This window comes from Pseudonaja textilis, chromosome 1 (genome assembly GCF_049901715.1).
Source record: "Pseudonaja textilis isolate UNSWEBS1 chromosome 1, rPseTex1.2, whole genome shotgun sequence".
In the NCBI taxonomy this organism is placed as follows: domain Eukaryota; kingdom Metazoa; phylum Chordata; class Lepidosauria; order Squamata; family Elapidae; genus Pseudonaja; species Pseudonaja textilis.
Window position 1 is genome coordinate 291891851 of NC_141990.1, and position 14071 is coordinate 291905921.

A 14071-nucleotide genomic window follows, 5' to 3' on the forward strand; every position below is an offset into this window, starting at 1 on the left:
CTTCTACCTCCCAGAGGTCTCGAGCTGGTTGGAGATTGTTATCTTTGATCTTTCTCACTGATAGACTCTGTATGGAGCAAACATGTGGGTGAGCCTACTTTTCTCCTTGATTTGGAAAGGAGTTCTGAAGAGCCAAATGTGGCCTGGCCTATCATGAGTGCTGCATACCAATTATAGATTTGATTATAGTCTTTGCCTGTTATCAACTGCAAAACACAACTATTCCAGAGACATTTGAATTTTTGATCTATAATTTAGCTAAATATGAATCCTAAACAGAGAATGTCAAAGAGTAGGCTCTAAAAAGAGACATTTTTAAAAAGAGTATTTATATCTAGGATTGAATACAAAACCAGTGGGGAATCATGGGTTCTAGTCTTGCCCTCGGGATGAAATCAGCTGGGTGACTTTGAACTAGTCTCTCTTAGCTCTAGAAAGAAGGCAACTAAAACAACTTCCCAAATGTTGCCAAAAAACAACACTGATTCATCCAGGCAGTTAGCAGGAGTTCAGACTGACTCAAAGGCGAAGAAGCAGCAGAAGTGAGGAAGCAGAAGCAGAAGAACAGGAGGAGAAAGAGGAGGAGGAGGAGGAGGAGGAAGCTAGGAAAGGATGGAAACAAAACATGAACGGGAGTTTGATTTAAGGTAAGATTTTTTTTCCAGCTGGGTATATTTTTGTTAACGGACTACACTTATAAAAAAGAACTTAATTAGATTCTGAAATTCAGACAGAAAGTGCATCTTTTTATGTACAGCTTTGTTCTGCCATTACATTAGGATTAACTTCTTATTGTTTTCTCACTTGAGGCAGAAATAACCAAGCTTAAATTATCTTCTGGGAAGACCTAACTTTGTGAAAAAATCAATAAGGTTGGGAAATAACATTAAAAGAAGAAGGAGAGGAAAAGGAGGGGGAGGGGGAGGGGGAGGAGAAGGAGAAGAAGAAGAAGAGCATGACCAGTCCCAAGGTAGGTGGAAAATTATAGGGGCAATGGGTGCATTGTTGAAAATCTGAAGGATCAGGTTGGGAACACACCCCGCAGGGGAAAATCTATCTTTATAATTGCTCAGTCAATACCACCACTGAGAGCACATAAGCCATCAGCTACATCCTTGATAGACAGCCTGACTCAAGTGAAACTGAATTATCTTTAAGACAGTCAACACTCCAGAATATATAATTTTAGTATAATTAATACAACTGATAATTATTAATGTAAGAAAGCTGACATATGCAGATTTCCATCCTCAATGGGAATTGTATATACGACCTGTACATCCCCGCCACACAAACTATTTCTTTCATTCAACAAAAAATAGTAAGACTATTTCATTTCATAAAGATGAAGGAGAAAAAAGATATGCCTTGCTAAAAGAATCAAAATAAAGCTTAAATAAAAAAAATCACCTTCTTAATGTATATGTACCCAAACTGCATCTTGCCTTAAGATTAAATGATAGGCTGAAATAGGAAATATAGTTTAATTTAGAGAAGTAATATAAGCTTACATTAAAAGTTGCTTTGACATGTATTGAAGCTCCTGAAGACCCTAAATTGTCTGGAGTCATTAATGGGTTGGATGATAGTTGGCAACCATCCTGAAGCCAATCGTTATGTCTCAAACTGGTCATTTTAATCCTCTTATTTGGATCCACTGTGAGAAGTCCTAGTATGAATGCATTAGATATTTTAAAGTAACACACATTAGCTATTAAACATTACTTATTTTACATCCATTTATAAACATTGATAACTTAAATACTGGCAATTGTTTTTTTAAATGGTTAAGTTTATTAATCTTTATTTTAAATTATATACTTGGATATTCCTATTATGTAAATTGATTATAATGAAACTTTATTTACAGAAAAGTCACAAAATATTATATTAAATAGGTTAAATCACCTTGTTAATTTTAATTTAGAAATGTCTATGTACTCCAAACCATGAAATTTTTTTTAAATATACAAATTTGAAAGCTGGAAGATCTGAATTAGATTCTATAAAAGTAAGAACTTGAAAGAATAAGGTATGAAGCTGTTTTAAAGAAACAGAAATCTATTTCAGTACAGAATTTTAAGTTATTAATTTATACATATTGTGCTATTATCCTCAGCAAATATTTTAGTAATTTCTAATAATTAAATTACTAATACCCCCCATCTTCTTTTCTACTGTCAAGCCTATATGGACATTTACCACCAGCTGATTACCCTTTTATTATTTATACAGTATTTCTGGGGCCCTTCCAATCATTTTTATTTGTATTGTTTGTTAGAGAACCAGGACAATCTATCTCTCTAAAAGTAGCAAAATTCTGCTGCGCTATGTGTAAGTTCACTTACAAAGAAATCATTGATGTTATGGGTTAACTGCTTTATTTATTTTAGTGAATGTATTTTAATTGGTCAATGAACAAAATAATGTCTGTATGTCTATCTAATACTCCTAAGAATTACTCAATAATTCAGTGATCCATATATACCTTGTATCAAATCTTTGGCTTCCTGAGAAACATTTTTCCAAGCATCTCCTTCAAATGAAAATTCCCCTCTTTTAATTTTCTTCATTGTTTCCAAAACATTTGTACATATTATACTGGTATCTTGAGACTGAAAGGGTATTTGTCCTGAAAGCATTGTATACTTTTCAGGGGTGGGGAAAAGACATGTTTTAAATCATTAATTACAGATAAATGCAATTCTTATTTATCATATTTGTGTAGATATACTATAAATAGCATTAATAATAAATTGTAGATTAATAATTTTAAAGTTCATTTTTACATAGAGGTAGTCCTCTACTTTGTAATTAAGCCTGGAATTATGATAGCAAGTTGTGGCACTCATTAAGAGAGTCGCAACGTAACCACTCTAATTTTACAACCTATTTTCCTGTGGATGGTAAGCGAACAGTGCAGTCATTAAATGAAGGCTGCAGTGATTAAGCATATATGGTAAGCATTAAACATATCAGTTACAGCCAACAGCCATTTTTTGCTGGAAACTGGAAGTAATCACTAGAAACTGGAAAATCATGGCCACAGGATGCTGGAAACAGCCATAAATGAGAGCCAGTTACCAAGCGCCCAAAACATGATCACATTACCATGAAGGGAGTACAGTTGTCAGAATTTCAAAATTGGGTCAAAGGAATTTTTTGGGGGGGGGGCGGGGGGGGGGAATCTGTTGTAACTTTAAACATCACAATTGACCACAATCTACCATTAAGCAAGGATTATCTGCAGCATAAATGAAGTAACATTTACAGAAGTTAAAGTATAATTGTTTCAGTCGCCTTTTTTCATAAGAATACAATTCTACTGAACTCTCATCTTTTATAAAAAGTGGTTAAGTAAAATGACGTTGGTCGTTCACCTCTGCTATTATTGTAACAACGGACTATCCAGACAAAATATACTTCTTCTCAATTATTGTCAAGAGATCTGTACCCAGTCATAGTATACTAAAACAAATTTAACTGTAAATAAGATTATATCACCAATTACAAATTTGACTGAGTTAAAGGATTTACTATGATCAATATACGTCACCAGGCTTATGATCTAATTCAAGTGAAATCAGAATTGTTTCTGCCATTTTTCTTAACAACCAAGGCAAAAAAAACCCAGTAAATTCTTTATGATAAATATATTTAATTCTATTATTTTCAGATATTTTACTTACTAGGCAGTCTAAACGTTTCTGAATGTGATAAGAGATTAACTTTTATAATACTTGACCTTGTTTTCAATTATAATTTTGCTGGATACAGTTTTTGTTTCTATAAAAACTGTAGATTTTAACCAATTGAATTGCAATTTACTTTTTTTAGCCTTTTCTGTAAGATCTAATGAAAAACTTCATATTCTGCGCAACATTAATGTTGAATATTTATATACATCAAATACTATTAACTTTTCCCATTATATTTGTTATCACTCATGCTTGGATAGTTCTTTAAAAATGCCAAAAATGCTTACCAAAATAACTCCCAAACTCCAGAGGTCACAGGATTCATCATAACCATTATGATTTAAGAGCTCTGGAGCAGCATAATGAAGGGTAAAACATGGAGTTCTAAGAGGCTGATTGTCTGAAGGTTTTAATCGGGCAAATCCAAAATCAATTATTTTTATTTCTGAATTATCACTTTCATCTGTGAATAATAAATTCTAAAAATAATAATAATAATGGAGAAGTAGAGTCAATTGTCTCATTGTAACCAGTAATGCTGAAATAATTTTTAAATGATTGTTATACTTTATATGCTCAGGAAATCTTTTCGTTAAAAACTTAATCTTCAAAAATAAAAAAAAAATCTAAAGCAATATAGGCATCATTCAGACACCACTCATTCAGCAACCATTTGAAGTTATGATGACACTGAACACTGACACTTATGGCTGTTCCTCATAGTTGTAATCTTCAGTATCACATTATCATCATTTGGGTGCAGTGCTCTGCTGTCATGTGTTTGCCATTTGCAATCTTCACTGCCAGCTTCCATTAAGCAAAGTCAATGAGGAAGCCAGCAAGGAGTCACAAATGGTAATAATAAGACCACAGGATGCCAGGGCCATATGGGAATTAGCTAACACCAGGAACTGAAACTGCTGCTAATGCCATCATAAGTCTTGTGGTAATGTGACACTACACTTTCCAACTACATTGTTTAGTGATGGAACTCCCGGTCCCAATTTCCATTTTCAAATAAGGACCACCAGTCTAGTGAAAAGTAGAGCTGGGCATGCTTAAAAAATGATTTAATAAAGTGCTTCAGACCTTGCATGAGTGCAGCACTTCTCAGCTACTCACTAAACTAGCTATTTTTTTTTTTAGATTTTCACAGGAACAAATGCAGCTTTAAAAAATGCACTCAGTAAAAGTTAATATGACTCTTAAAGCAGCATCAGTTTTTTTCATGCTCATTTGGAAGGCTGGAAAAAAGCTGCTTTAATGAGTAAAAGAGACACTGTGCAAATAAGCATGAAAAAAACATACAAAATTATTAGACATTTAACAGCTTCTTAAGAACGACTGAGATCTACAAACTTAACTGTTTATTCGAAGCAGTATCTTCTATTTCAATTTAATTTGTTAGTCCGTCAGCACTATACAGCAGACCAGGAAATAAACTCATAGGAGGGCTAAAAGTACTTTGAGATTGGCTTTAATAAAATTGGCCTGTATTACACCTCTTTCCCTGTCTTTCTAATGTTATCTCATTTCTTTGGACTTAAAAATGATTCAGCCTCTTGCTAGACACTGGGGAAAGGGGCAGGTTAAAAATCTAATAATAACAGTTCTTATATATTGCCATGAAGTTCATCTTCCTTACTCACTACACCCATAGTGAGTCCTTGCCTAAGCATAGCTTTTCTTCTAGGATGATTTCAAATAATTTTCTTCTATGTACAGAAATATTCCATTAGGAGAACGGTGTGTTTCAATTTCTCCTCTTCAGCCATACCTCCCACTATTCCAGTGAAGTGTAATTTACTAAATTAGAACGTAAGTTGTATAGTTCTAACATTAAGTTGGAAAACAGTACATATATAATGGACACTCCATTTAACAAATAAAACTAATACAAGTACACAGAACTTAAGTTCTACAGGTAGTTCTCAACTTACAACCAAAATTGAGCCTAAAATTTATGTTGCTAAATGAGACATTTGTTAAATGAATTTTGCTCCATTTTACAACCTTTCTTGCCACAGTTGTTAAGTGAATCATTGCAGTTAAGTTAGTGACATGGTTGTAAAGTGAATGTGCTTCTCCACTGACTTTGCTTGTCAGAAGGTCACAATAGATGATCATATGACCACCACTGGAGCCCATCATAAATATGAATCAGTTGCCAAGCATCTGGATTTTGATCACATGACCATGGGGATGATGCAACTGTCATAAGTGTGAAAAACAGTCATAACAGTCACTTTTTCCAGTGCCGTTGTATCTTTGAACGGTCACGAAATGAACTATTGTTTAGTTGAAGACTACCTGTATTACAGGATAGGTGAGTAGGCAATTAACTAAAAAGATACCTCTCATAACTCACAGGTTAGGTACATTTTATATGAAAATATTACCTTACTATTGATAGATAACTTTTCCCTATCTTAATGGTTTAATAAATATTTTATTATGTTTTCATTTATTTAAATTACTAAAAGTACAGCTATAACAAACTGACAAAGGAGAATTAATGAATTAATAAGGAAGGGAGGAAAGGTGAAAATGATCAGACTTCACAAGCTTCACACATTTCCTAAATCCATACCTCGGGTTTTAAGTCTCTGTGAACTACTCCCACATCATGCATATGGCTCACTGCAGAAACTAATCTGCGCATGATATAACTGGCTTCAGTTTCACTGAAGTACTTCTTTTTCTGGATGCGTTCAAGTAATTCTCCCCCTTTCAGTATTTCCATTACTAGAAATGTGTGGAGCTAAAAACAAATATAATTTTTAGAAAAATGTATCTCTAAATGTAGAGGAAGAGAAATAATTAGTTAGACAGATTTACTATTCAATTAAAATACAATACTGTTTTGAAAATTCTTTCAATTGGTAAGTTCTAATGTGTTTCCAGGAATCAAATTAGCTTCCACCATCAAAATGGTACAGATGATTCTTCTATCCCACTCTCCTGCGGTTCAGAAGAACCCACAAAATTTGTTCTAGCAGCTTAGCTCCAAAATCAAAATCTCAATAGCAAGTAAATGTCTCATCACATACCACAGGATTCTATACTCTGAGTTCCAACAACTAAGAATTTGATATGATTTGGTTATTTGCTAACTAACCCTGGAATGAAGTACATCCTGATTAAACATCACTTTGTTGTTCTAGATAAAAGGTTAATATTTTGAGATTAGTTTAGTATTATAAATAGTATTATTTAGTATTTAGTATTATAATATAAACCCTGTAGTTTAAATAATACTAAAGTAGATCCTCCTATAATTATTTCATTGGATGCAGCCAAAGGCTAAAAGTTACCTCAATACTGATATTTAATTTTTCCTTGTTTCCCTTCAAGATCATTTAAAATGGATTAGAACATTTTTCCCCTCTGAAAACAGAAGAGGGATTTTTATTTCACAGGTCTTCAATAACTAGGATGAAAAAGGTAGCACCACACTGCTAAATACCAGAATATTTCTATTCAGAATTGAGAAAGGGGTTGAATTTATACTGGCTGACGCCCTTTCATCTGACTGAAACTAGCTGGCTTCTCTCCAACAAGTAAAGTGTTGATCACAGTAGCTTTACACTATAATAAATACAGAGGTGGGCTCCTGCCAGTTTGCACTGCTTCAGGCAAACTGGTTGTTAAGATTCTACGCAGTTCGGTGACCTGGCAAATCCCACCACTGGCTGGCCCTGCACCTGCTCGTTTTTTGGCCTGTTTTTAGGGCCATTTTTCAGCCTTTTTTGGCCAGTTTTCAGCCTGTTTTGGGGCCATTTTGGGGCGTTTTTCAGGCAATTCTTCAGGACAAAAAGTGAAATAAAAATCCCTCTTGTGTTTTTTGGGTTTTGTTGGCAGTTTTCAGGCCATTGAATGGCCAAAAATATTCTGAAAACAGCCTAAAAAACAGCTTGCAAATGCCCCAAAAGCAGGCTGAAAAATGGGCAGGGCAGGGCCAGCCAGTGATGGTATTAGCCCCAACCGGCTGAATCCTACCTCTGCCTTTGAGATGAGTGGCCGAGAGGCGGGGCTGGGTGTGATGAGCGATGTTACCCACCCAGTCACATGACCAACCGGTCACATCTACCCAGCCAGAGAACTGGTTGTTAAGTTATTCTAATCCCACCACTGAATATATTTATTTCTTAACATAGTAGCTGTTCTGGCAGAGTCTATTAGTGTTTCCCAACACAACATAGAACAATTATTAATTTAACTGAAGAGATGAAATGAAAGTTTTGAAAGTTAAAACATTCCATAGCTTGTATTAGAAAAAACTAACACTAAAAATCTTCAATATACTGTTTTATTTGTGTTCATTTTCATTTACCGTAGCATGTTTCTAATAATCATACCACTCTTCCTCACTTGCTTTCTAAAGATTATGCAGAGCAAATACAGAAAGCAAAGCATAATACCTGATCATGATAAATTTCATGCAATTTCACAACATTGGGATGTCCTTCACAGAGTTTTAAAGCTGTAATTTCTCTCTGAGTGTTGACTTCTAGCCTGAAAAATTAAGTCAGTGAATATTATGATAAAAGAAACTTGTGATTTTACAATGCTATCTTTATAAATTAACTGCAAATTTTTATTAAAAACATTTCCTAAGATATAAACAATGTGCTTTTAAAACCTACATCTTAATATAATGGCCATCCAATAGTTTTCAAGCTGTGACAAAAGAGAAGGCTAAGATCCTTGTCACATTAAGAACTTGTACCTTTCTATTCTTTACATTATATGATTGAGGGTAGAAACTGTTTCTTTTTCTTGTCTTTATCAGAAATGTATAATTCTAGTCTATTCTTTGTTGGGCAGATCCTGCACTGAGTACTAATTTCAGTTCTAAGGTCAATATTTAAAAATAATTTAATCCCAAAAATATAAAAATAAAAATAAGAAGACATTGACTCTCTGTAGGCACTAACTAAATGTGTTCAGTACTCAAAACAGAAGACTGATGTGTCAGAATACATCACTCCATCACTTCCTGAAGGGAAGTCACAAAAAAACTAAAACCTATTTTCTACTATCTTAAAATGCAACACATGGAGTAATGAACACTTAATCAGAATATTCTTCCCTGTAACTTACTAGGGAAAACCTCCTAAGAACAAGAGCAGCTTGGCAGTGAAACCAATGACCAAATAAGTTGATAAGTACTTAAGTATCAATTTGAAAGAGCAGACAACAGTGCCAAATTTATGGAATACAACAAAGGCTTATGTAAGGGGCCTAACAATAGCGTATGCTGCAAAAAGAAAGAAAAAAAAGAAAGAAAGAAAGAAAGAAAGAAAGAAAGAAAGAAAGAAACAAACAAACACAGGACAAATTGAAAAACTTGGAAGTCGAAATGCAGAAAGATGTGCGTAATGAGGAACTTAAAAGAGAAATGGACCCGGTGAAACATGAAATAAACTTAAATCTATAGGAAGAAATGGCCAGAAAATTTAAATTAGTGAAGCAAAACTATTTTGAGAATACAAATAAACCAGGGAGATGGCTGTCACACAAGTTAAAGAAGGAACAGGGAAAAAAGAACAATAGCAGCGTTAAAAGATGAAAATAGGAGCTTATGCTCCCAGATAGATCAAAAGAAACTCATCGCCCAAAAGTTTTTAACCAATTTGTATACCCAGGAAGAAATCCCAGAGGAAGACATCATCCAATACCTCAAAGAAAAGAATTTACCTATAATATCCGATGCTGCAAAAGATTCATTAAACAATAAAATAACTATAAAAGAAATTAAAGATGCAATTGGGAAACAAAAAATGAATAAAACCCCAGGACCAGACGGAATACCATCAGAGTTTTATAAAGAATTTTAGGAGTCATTGGAGGAATTAATGCTGGACTTGTATAATGAAGCTCTAGAACAAGCTGAAATACCAACCGAAGACATGGACGTAACACTTATACACAAAGAACAGACGGATCCCCAGCAAATAAAAAGCTATAGACCAATCTCACTCTTAAATGTGGATTATAAGATTCTAGCCATGATAATGTCTGAAAAACTGAAAAAGATATTAAGTGAAATCATTCATCCCAAACAGAATGGTTTTCTCCAATAGGCAGATGAAGAACAACACAAGATTGATTATGGACATCCTAGAATATTACAAGATGCATCCAAATAAACCAATGGCACTTATGTTCTTGGAGCCCAGAAAGCGTTTGACAACCTAAACTGGCGTTTTCTCATTTAACGACTGTCTAGGATACAATTTGGTAAAAAATTCTTGGGACTCATTAAAAAAATCTATACTGTACAACCTGCAAAAGTGATAGTGAATGGAGAAACCATGGATGGTCTAGAAATCAGCAAAGGAGTGAGGCAAGAATGCCCACTAACCCCATTACTATATATACTATTGGCAGAAGTATTGTTGATTCGGATGAGACAAAATCAGGATATTAAAAAAGAGGAGAATAAACTCCAAGCCTTTGCTGATGATATAGTATTTATTATGGAGGATCCAAAAGAAACAAGTTCTATACTAATAAGAGAAATAGAAGGATTTGGAAAGATGGTAGGGCTCAAAATTAATAAAGAAAAAAACAAAATAATAACCAAAAACTATACCAAAAGACAAAATGAAGAACTATCAAATGAATTAGGTATGCAGATAGCCAAAAAAGTAAAATATCTTGGGATTTGGCTAATGGCAAAATGTTCGTCCATAAAAGAAGACAACTATGATAAATTAATACTTCATATTCAAAAAGATCTAAGTAATTGGGTTAAGATACAATTGTCATTGCTGGGGAGGATAGCGACTGTAAAAATGAACGTTTTACACAAAGTATTATTTTTGTTCCAAACAGTGCCAGTCAAGCTAGGAAGGAATTTTTTGAGGATTTAAACAAAAAAATAGTGAAATTTATTTGACAGAAGAAAAAAGCCCGGATAAAATATATTCTGCAAGAAAGCAGAAGCAAGGGAGCATTTGTACTCCCAGACTTTGAACTATATTATCAGGCGGCAATAGCTACATGGCTCAAAGATTGGATTAATCTGACAGATAAAAGAATTCTAAAAATAGAGGGCTATGACCTGGCATGCATTTCTTTGGGATGGGAAAAACAAGTACCATACTTAGGGATTGGAAAAAAAAATGATGAGTAAAATATATAATTACCTATTGGATTAAAAATGGAAGGAGATGGGAGGAGCTTGCGCCGTGGCGATACGGTTTGCAATCGAGCTCCTCGATTGCAGCCGATATCTCCGCCACTGGCCGGTCCAACGGACCTACGCTGTCCCGTAGGGACAGCCATCGTGAAGAGCATATCCTGAGGATTCCGGGATACCGCAAAATCCCTGGAGAGCCCGGGTGAAGCTCTTCTTGCCAGCGGCGGAGAGGCAGCCCCATGCTGCTGAGGCGGGGCGACTCCAGACGGAAAGAGTTTGAGAAAGAGTTTGTCGGTTGGGTGAGAACTTCTTTTTTTTTTTAATTTTTGAATTTTGAAAGTTTACTCTAATTATCTGAAGAAACCTGTGTGATTTTTGTTTTGTTTTTTGACAAAATTGATTTAGCGGCGTTTTTTAGGGAAACGTCAAAGAGAGAATCCATTTTTTTCTTTTCTTTGCTTCCGGACTCTATTGTTATTTATTGGATAACTGGACTGTTTTCTTTTTCTATATATTCATATGTTTTATTCTTCTTCTGGACTTTTTATTTTTTTTTTCTGGGCTAGAGGCTTCTCTTGATTTTGTTTGATTTTTCGGTTTCTGTTTTGTGTATTGCAAGCTGGCTTTCCCTTAAGAGAGGAGGGGGGAAAGTGAGAACTATGATACTTCGTAACACTGCCACCTAGAGGCTCGGAAATATTTTAAAAAAAATAAAAAAATAGACTCTTCTTCTCAAGGACATCCCCTGATAAGATAGAGGAAAGCACTTTGTGGAATATTATTACAGGTGTCTTTCTGGATATACATGGCTCAGCTTTGAAGCTTGTGGGAAAGAGAAGGGAGTTATAATTAGAGCCTTGGATATGCAGTGTTGTTGTTGTTTTTGAGTTCTGCCAACCCCTTCACTAACATCAAGGTCCTTACTTTTAAGCTTGATTTATTTGCAAAGGGAAGCCTCTGAATTTCTTTTTTCTACTTATATTTTATTTTGATTTAACTGATTTTATTTTTTCTTTTGCCTATTTGGATCCTGTTTTCTCTTTTTTCCTTTTTTTTTTAATGTACATCAGCGGACTATTTCTTTTTCCTTTTTTCAATTGAGGTTTTTTCTTTTTTCTTTTTTATTTTTTTCTGGCTGGACTAAGGTGTGGAATCTGAAGAAACTTATTTTTCTTGGTTTTTGTTTTGTTTTTTGTTTTTTCTCTTTTTCTTCTTCCCTTCTTCCTTTTTGGCTTTGTCTTGTTTATTATTATTATTGAGTTTTTATTTTTACTGTTACTTTTTTTATGTTTTTTTTTCTTTTTTATTGGACTAAGGTCAGGAAGAATTTGAAGAATTTTTTTTTTTTTTTTTTTTTCTCTCACTTTTGGCTTTTTTATTGTTGGCCTTTTACCTTGGATTATAATTTCATATTTTTTCTTTTTTTTGTGGATAAAAATTTGAAAAACTTGAAGAGTTGGAACCACTTAAAATGAGTAAGAAATTTATATCTTCGGTGCCTCTATGTCTGCTTCTGCCTCCCCACCATCTGGACAGCGTTCAATTCAGACATTGTTAAAGCAAGATAAAGAGAAAGAAAAAGAACAAGAAAGAGTATCCTTCCAGATGATTATGCAAGGAATTCAAGATCTTAAGGTAAAAATGGATACTATTGAACAAAGAACAGGTAGGATGGAACAGATGATGGAAAAATATGAAGAGAGACTCCAAAATGTTGAAGAGGGAGGCAAACAAAGAGAGGAGAAAATTGGAAATATCGACAATAGATTAACAGCGATTGAACAAGAAAAAGTGAGATGTTGAAGTGGGAGTTGGATAGATCAGAATTTTATCTTAGATTCCAAAATATAGAAGAAGAAAAAGGACAAGATTTGGTTGCGATAATGGTAGGAATTCTGGCGGAGGCGCTCGAGATAACAGAAGAGAAGATGATGGATGGAATTGATGAGATATATCGAGTTTTACAAGATATGCGATGAGAAATAACCTACCCAGAGAAGTTCATATTAGATTTATTAAAAATCTTTGAAGACACAAATATTGCAAGTAGCAAGAGAGAAGCCACTGAAATACAAAAGTAAAGAAATTTTGGTTTTAAAACAAATACCTAGAAGAGTGAGAGAGATGAGAAGAGAATACCGATTCCTGACTAAAAGTTATTGGAAAAAGAGGTGTCTTACAGGTGGTTGATTCCAGAAGGATTGATGTTTACGTGGCAGGAACAGAGACATAGAATTGATTCAATTGAGAAAGCAGAACTGTTTTGTGCAGAGGTTTTTGGAGGCAGAGAAGGAGGAGCAGGAAAGGAGGTCCCATCAATTGAATCCCAAGAGGAACAAATGGAGGTTGGAAAAGAAGAAGGTGCAGTAGGTGGACAAGTGGATATTAAAGATCAACGTGAGGCAAGACCCACGAGAGTGGTTAAATCTAAATATAAAACATAATTATGGAAGAGAAAAAATTGATTACAATGAATATAAATGGACTGAATTCAGCTGCTAAGAGAAGGAAGATTTTTCATAAATTAATGAAATTAAGGTTCGACATAATTTGTTTACAAGAAGTTCATATTAAAAAGCAACATGAACAATTGTTATTACAACCAAAATTAGGGAAATTGTTTACCTCTTTGACACAATCCAAGAAAAGAGGGGTGGTTTTATATATTAAAGAGGCCATTCCAGCAAAAATGATTTATACAGATGATGATGGGAGAATATTAATGGTAGAAATAATGGACAATAATAGAAAGATACTTTTGATTGCAATTTATGCACCGAATGATAAACAGGAAGAATTCTATAGAAAATTACATACTAAGACTGCCGAACTTGACTATGCTAATGTAATTATGATGGGAGACTTTAATGGAATTGTGGATAATAGACTTGACTATATTGCAACAACAGTAAAGCATAACAGGAAAACTCTTCCTAAATCCTTTTTAAAATGATAGATGAATTAACTTTAAAAGACATATGGAGAGAAAGAAATGATAAATCTAAGCAATTTACGTTCTATTCAAATAGGCATCTATCATGGTCCAGACTGGATATGATTTGGATCTCAACAGATTTAATGTCTAGTATTCAAGAAGTAAATATTGAAACAAGTACTTGGGCTGACCATAACCCATTGACAATTGAATGGAATGGACAAAGGAAAAGATCGAGATGGACATTAAATAATTCTATTTTAAAGGATAAGGAATTTATACAATGGATGG

The 14071-nt window shown here is 34.1% G+C and overlaps 1 protein-coding gene across 5 annotated transcripts in view; it reads right to left on the minus strand.

Annotated features, from left to right (window-relative positions):
- Nucleotides 1–14071, minus strand: part of RPS6KA5 (ribosomal protein S6 kinase A5) — a 48129-nt gene that overhangs the window by 7395 nt on the left and 26663 nt on the right. For all 5 annotated transcript variants that reach the window (XM_087922092.1, XM_026713021.2, XM_026713029.2 and 2 more), the window contains 5 exons: nt 8120–8213; nt 6289–6459; nt 3986–4177; nt 2489–2648; nt 1512–1669 (listed from right to left, as the gene is read on the minus strand). In XM_087922092.1, the coding sequence (XP_087778218.1) occupies nt 1512–1669; nt 2489–2648; nt 3986–4177; nt 6289–6459; nt 8120–8213 (775 nt within the window). The remainder of the gene's footprint in view (nt 1–1511; nt 1670–2488; nt 2649–3985; nt 4178–6288; nt 6460–8119; nt 8214–14071) is intronic.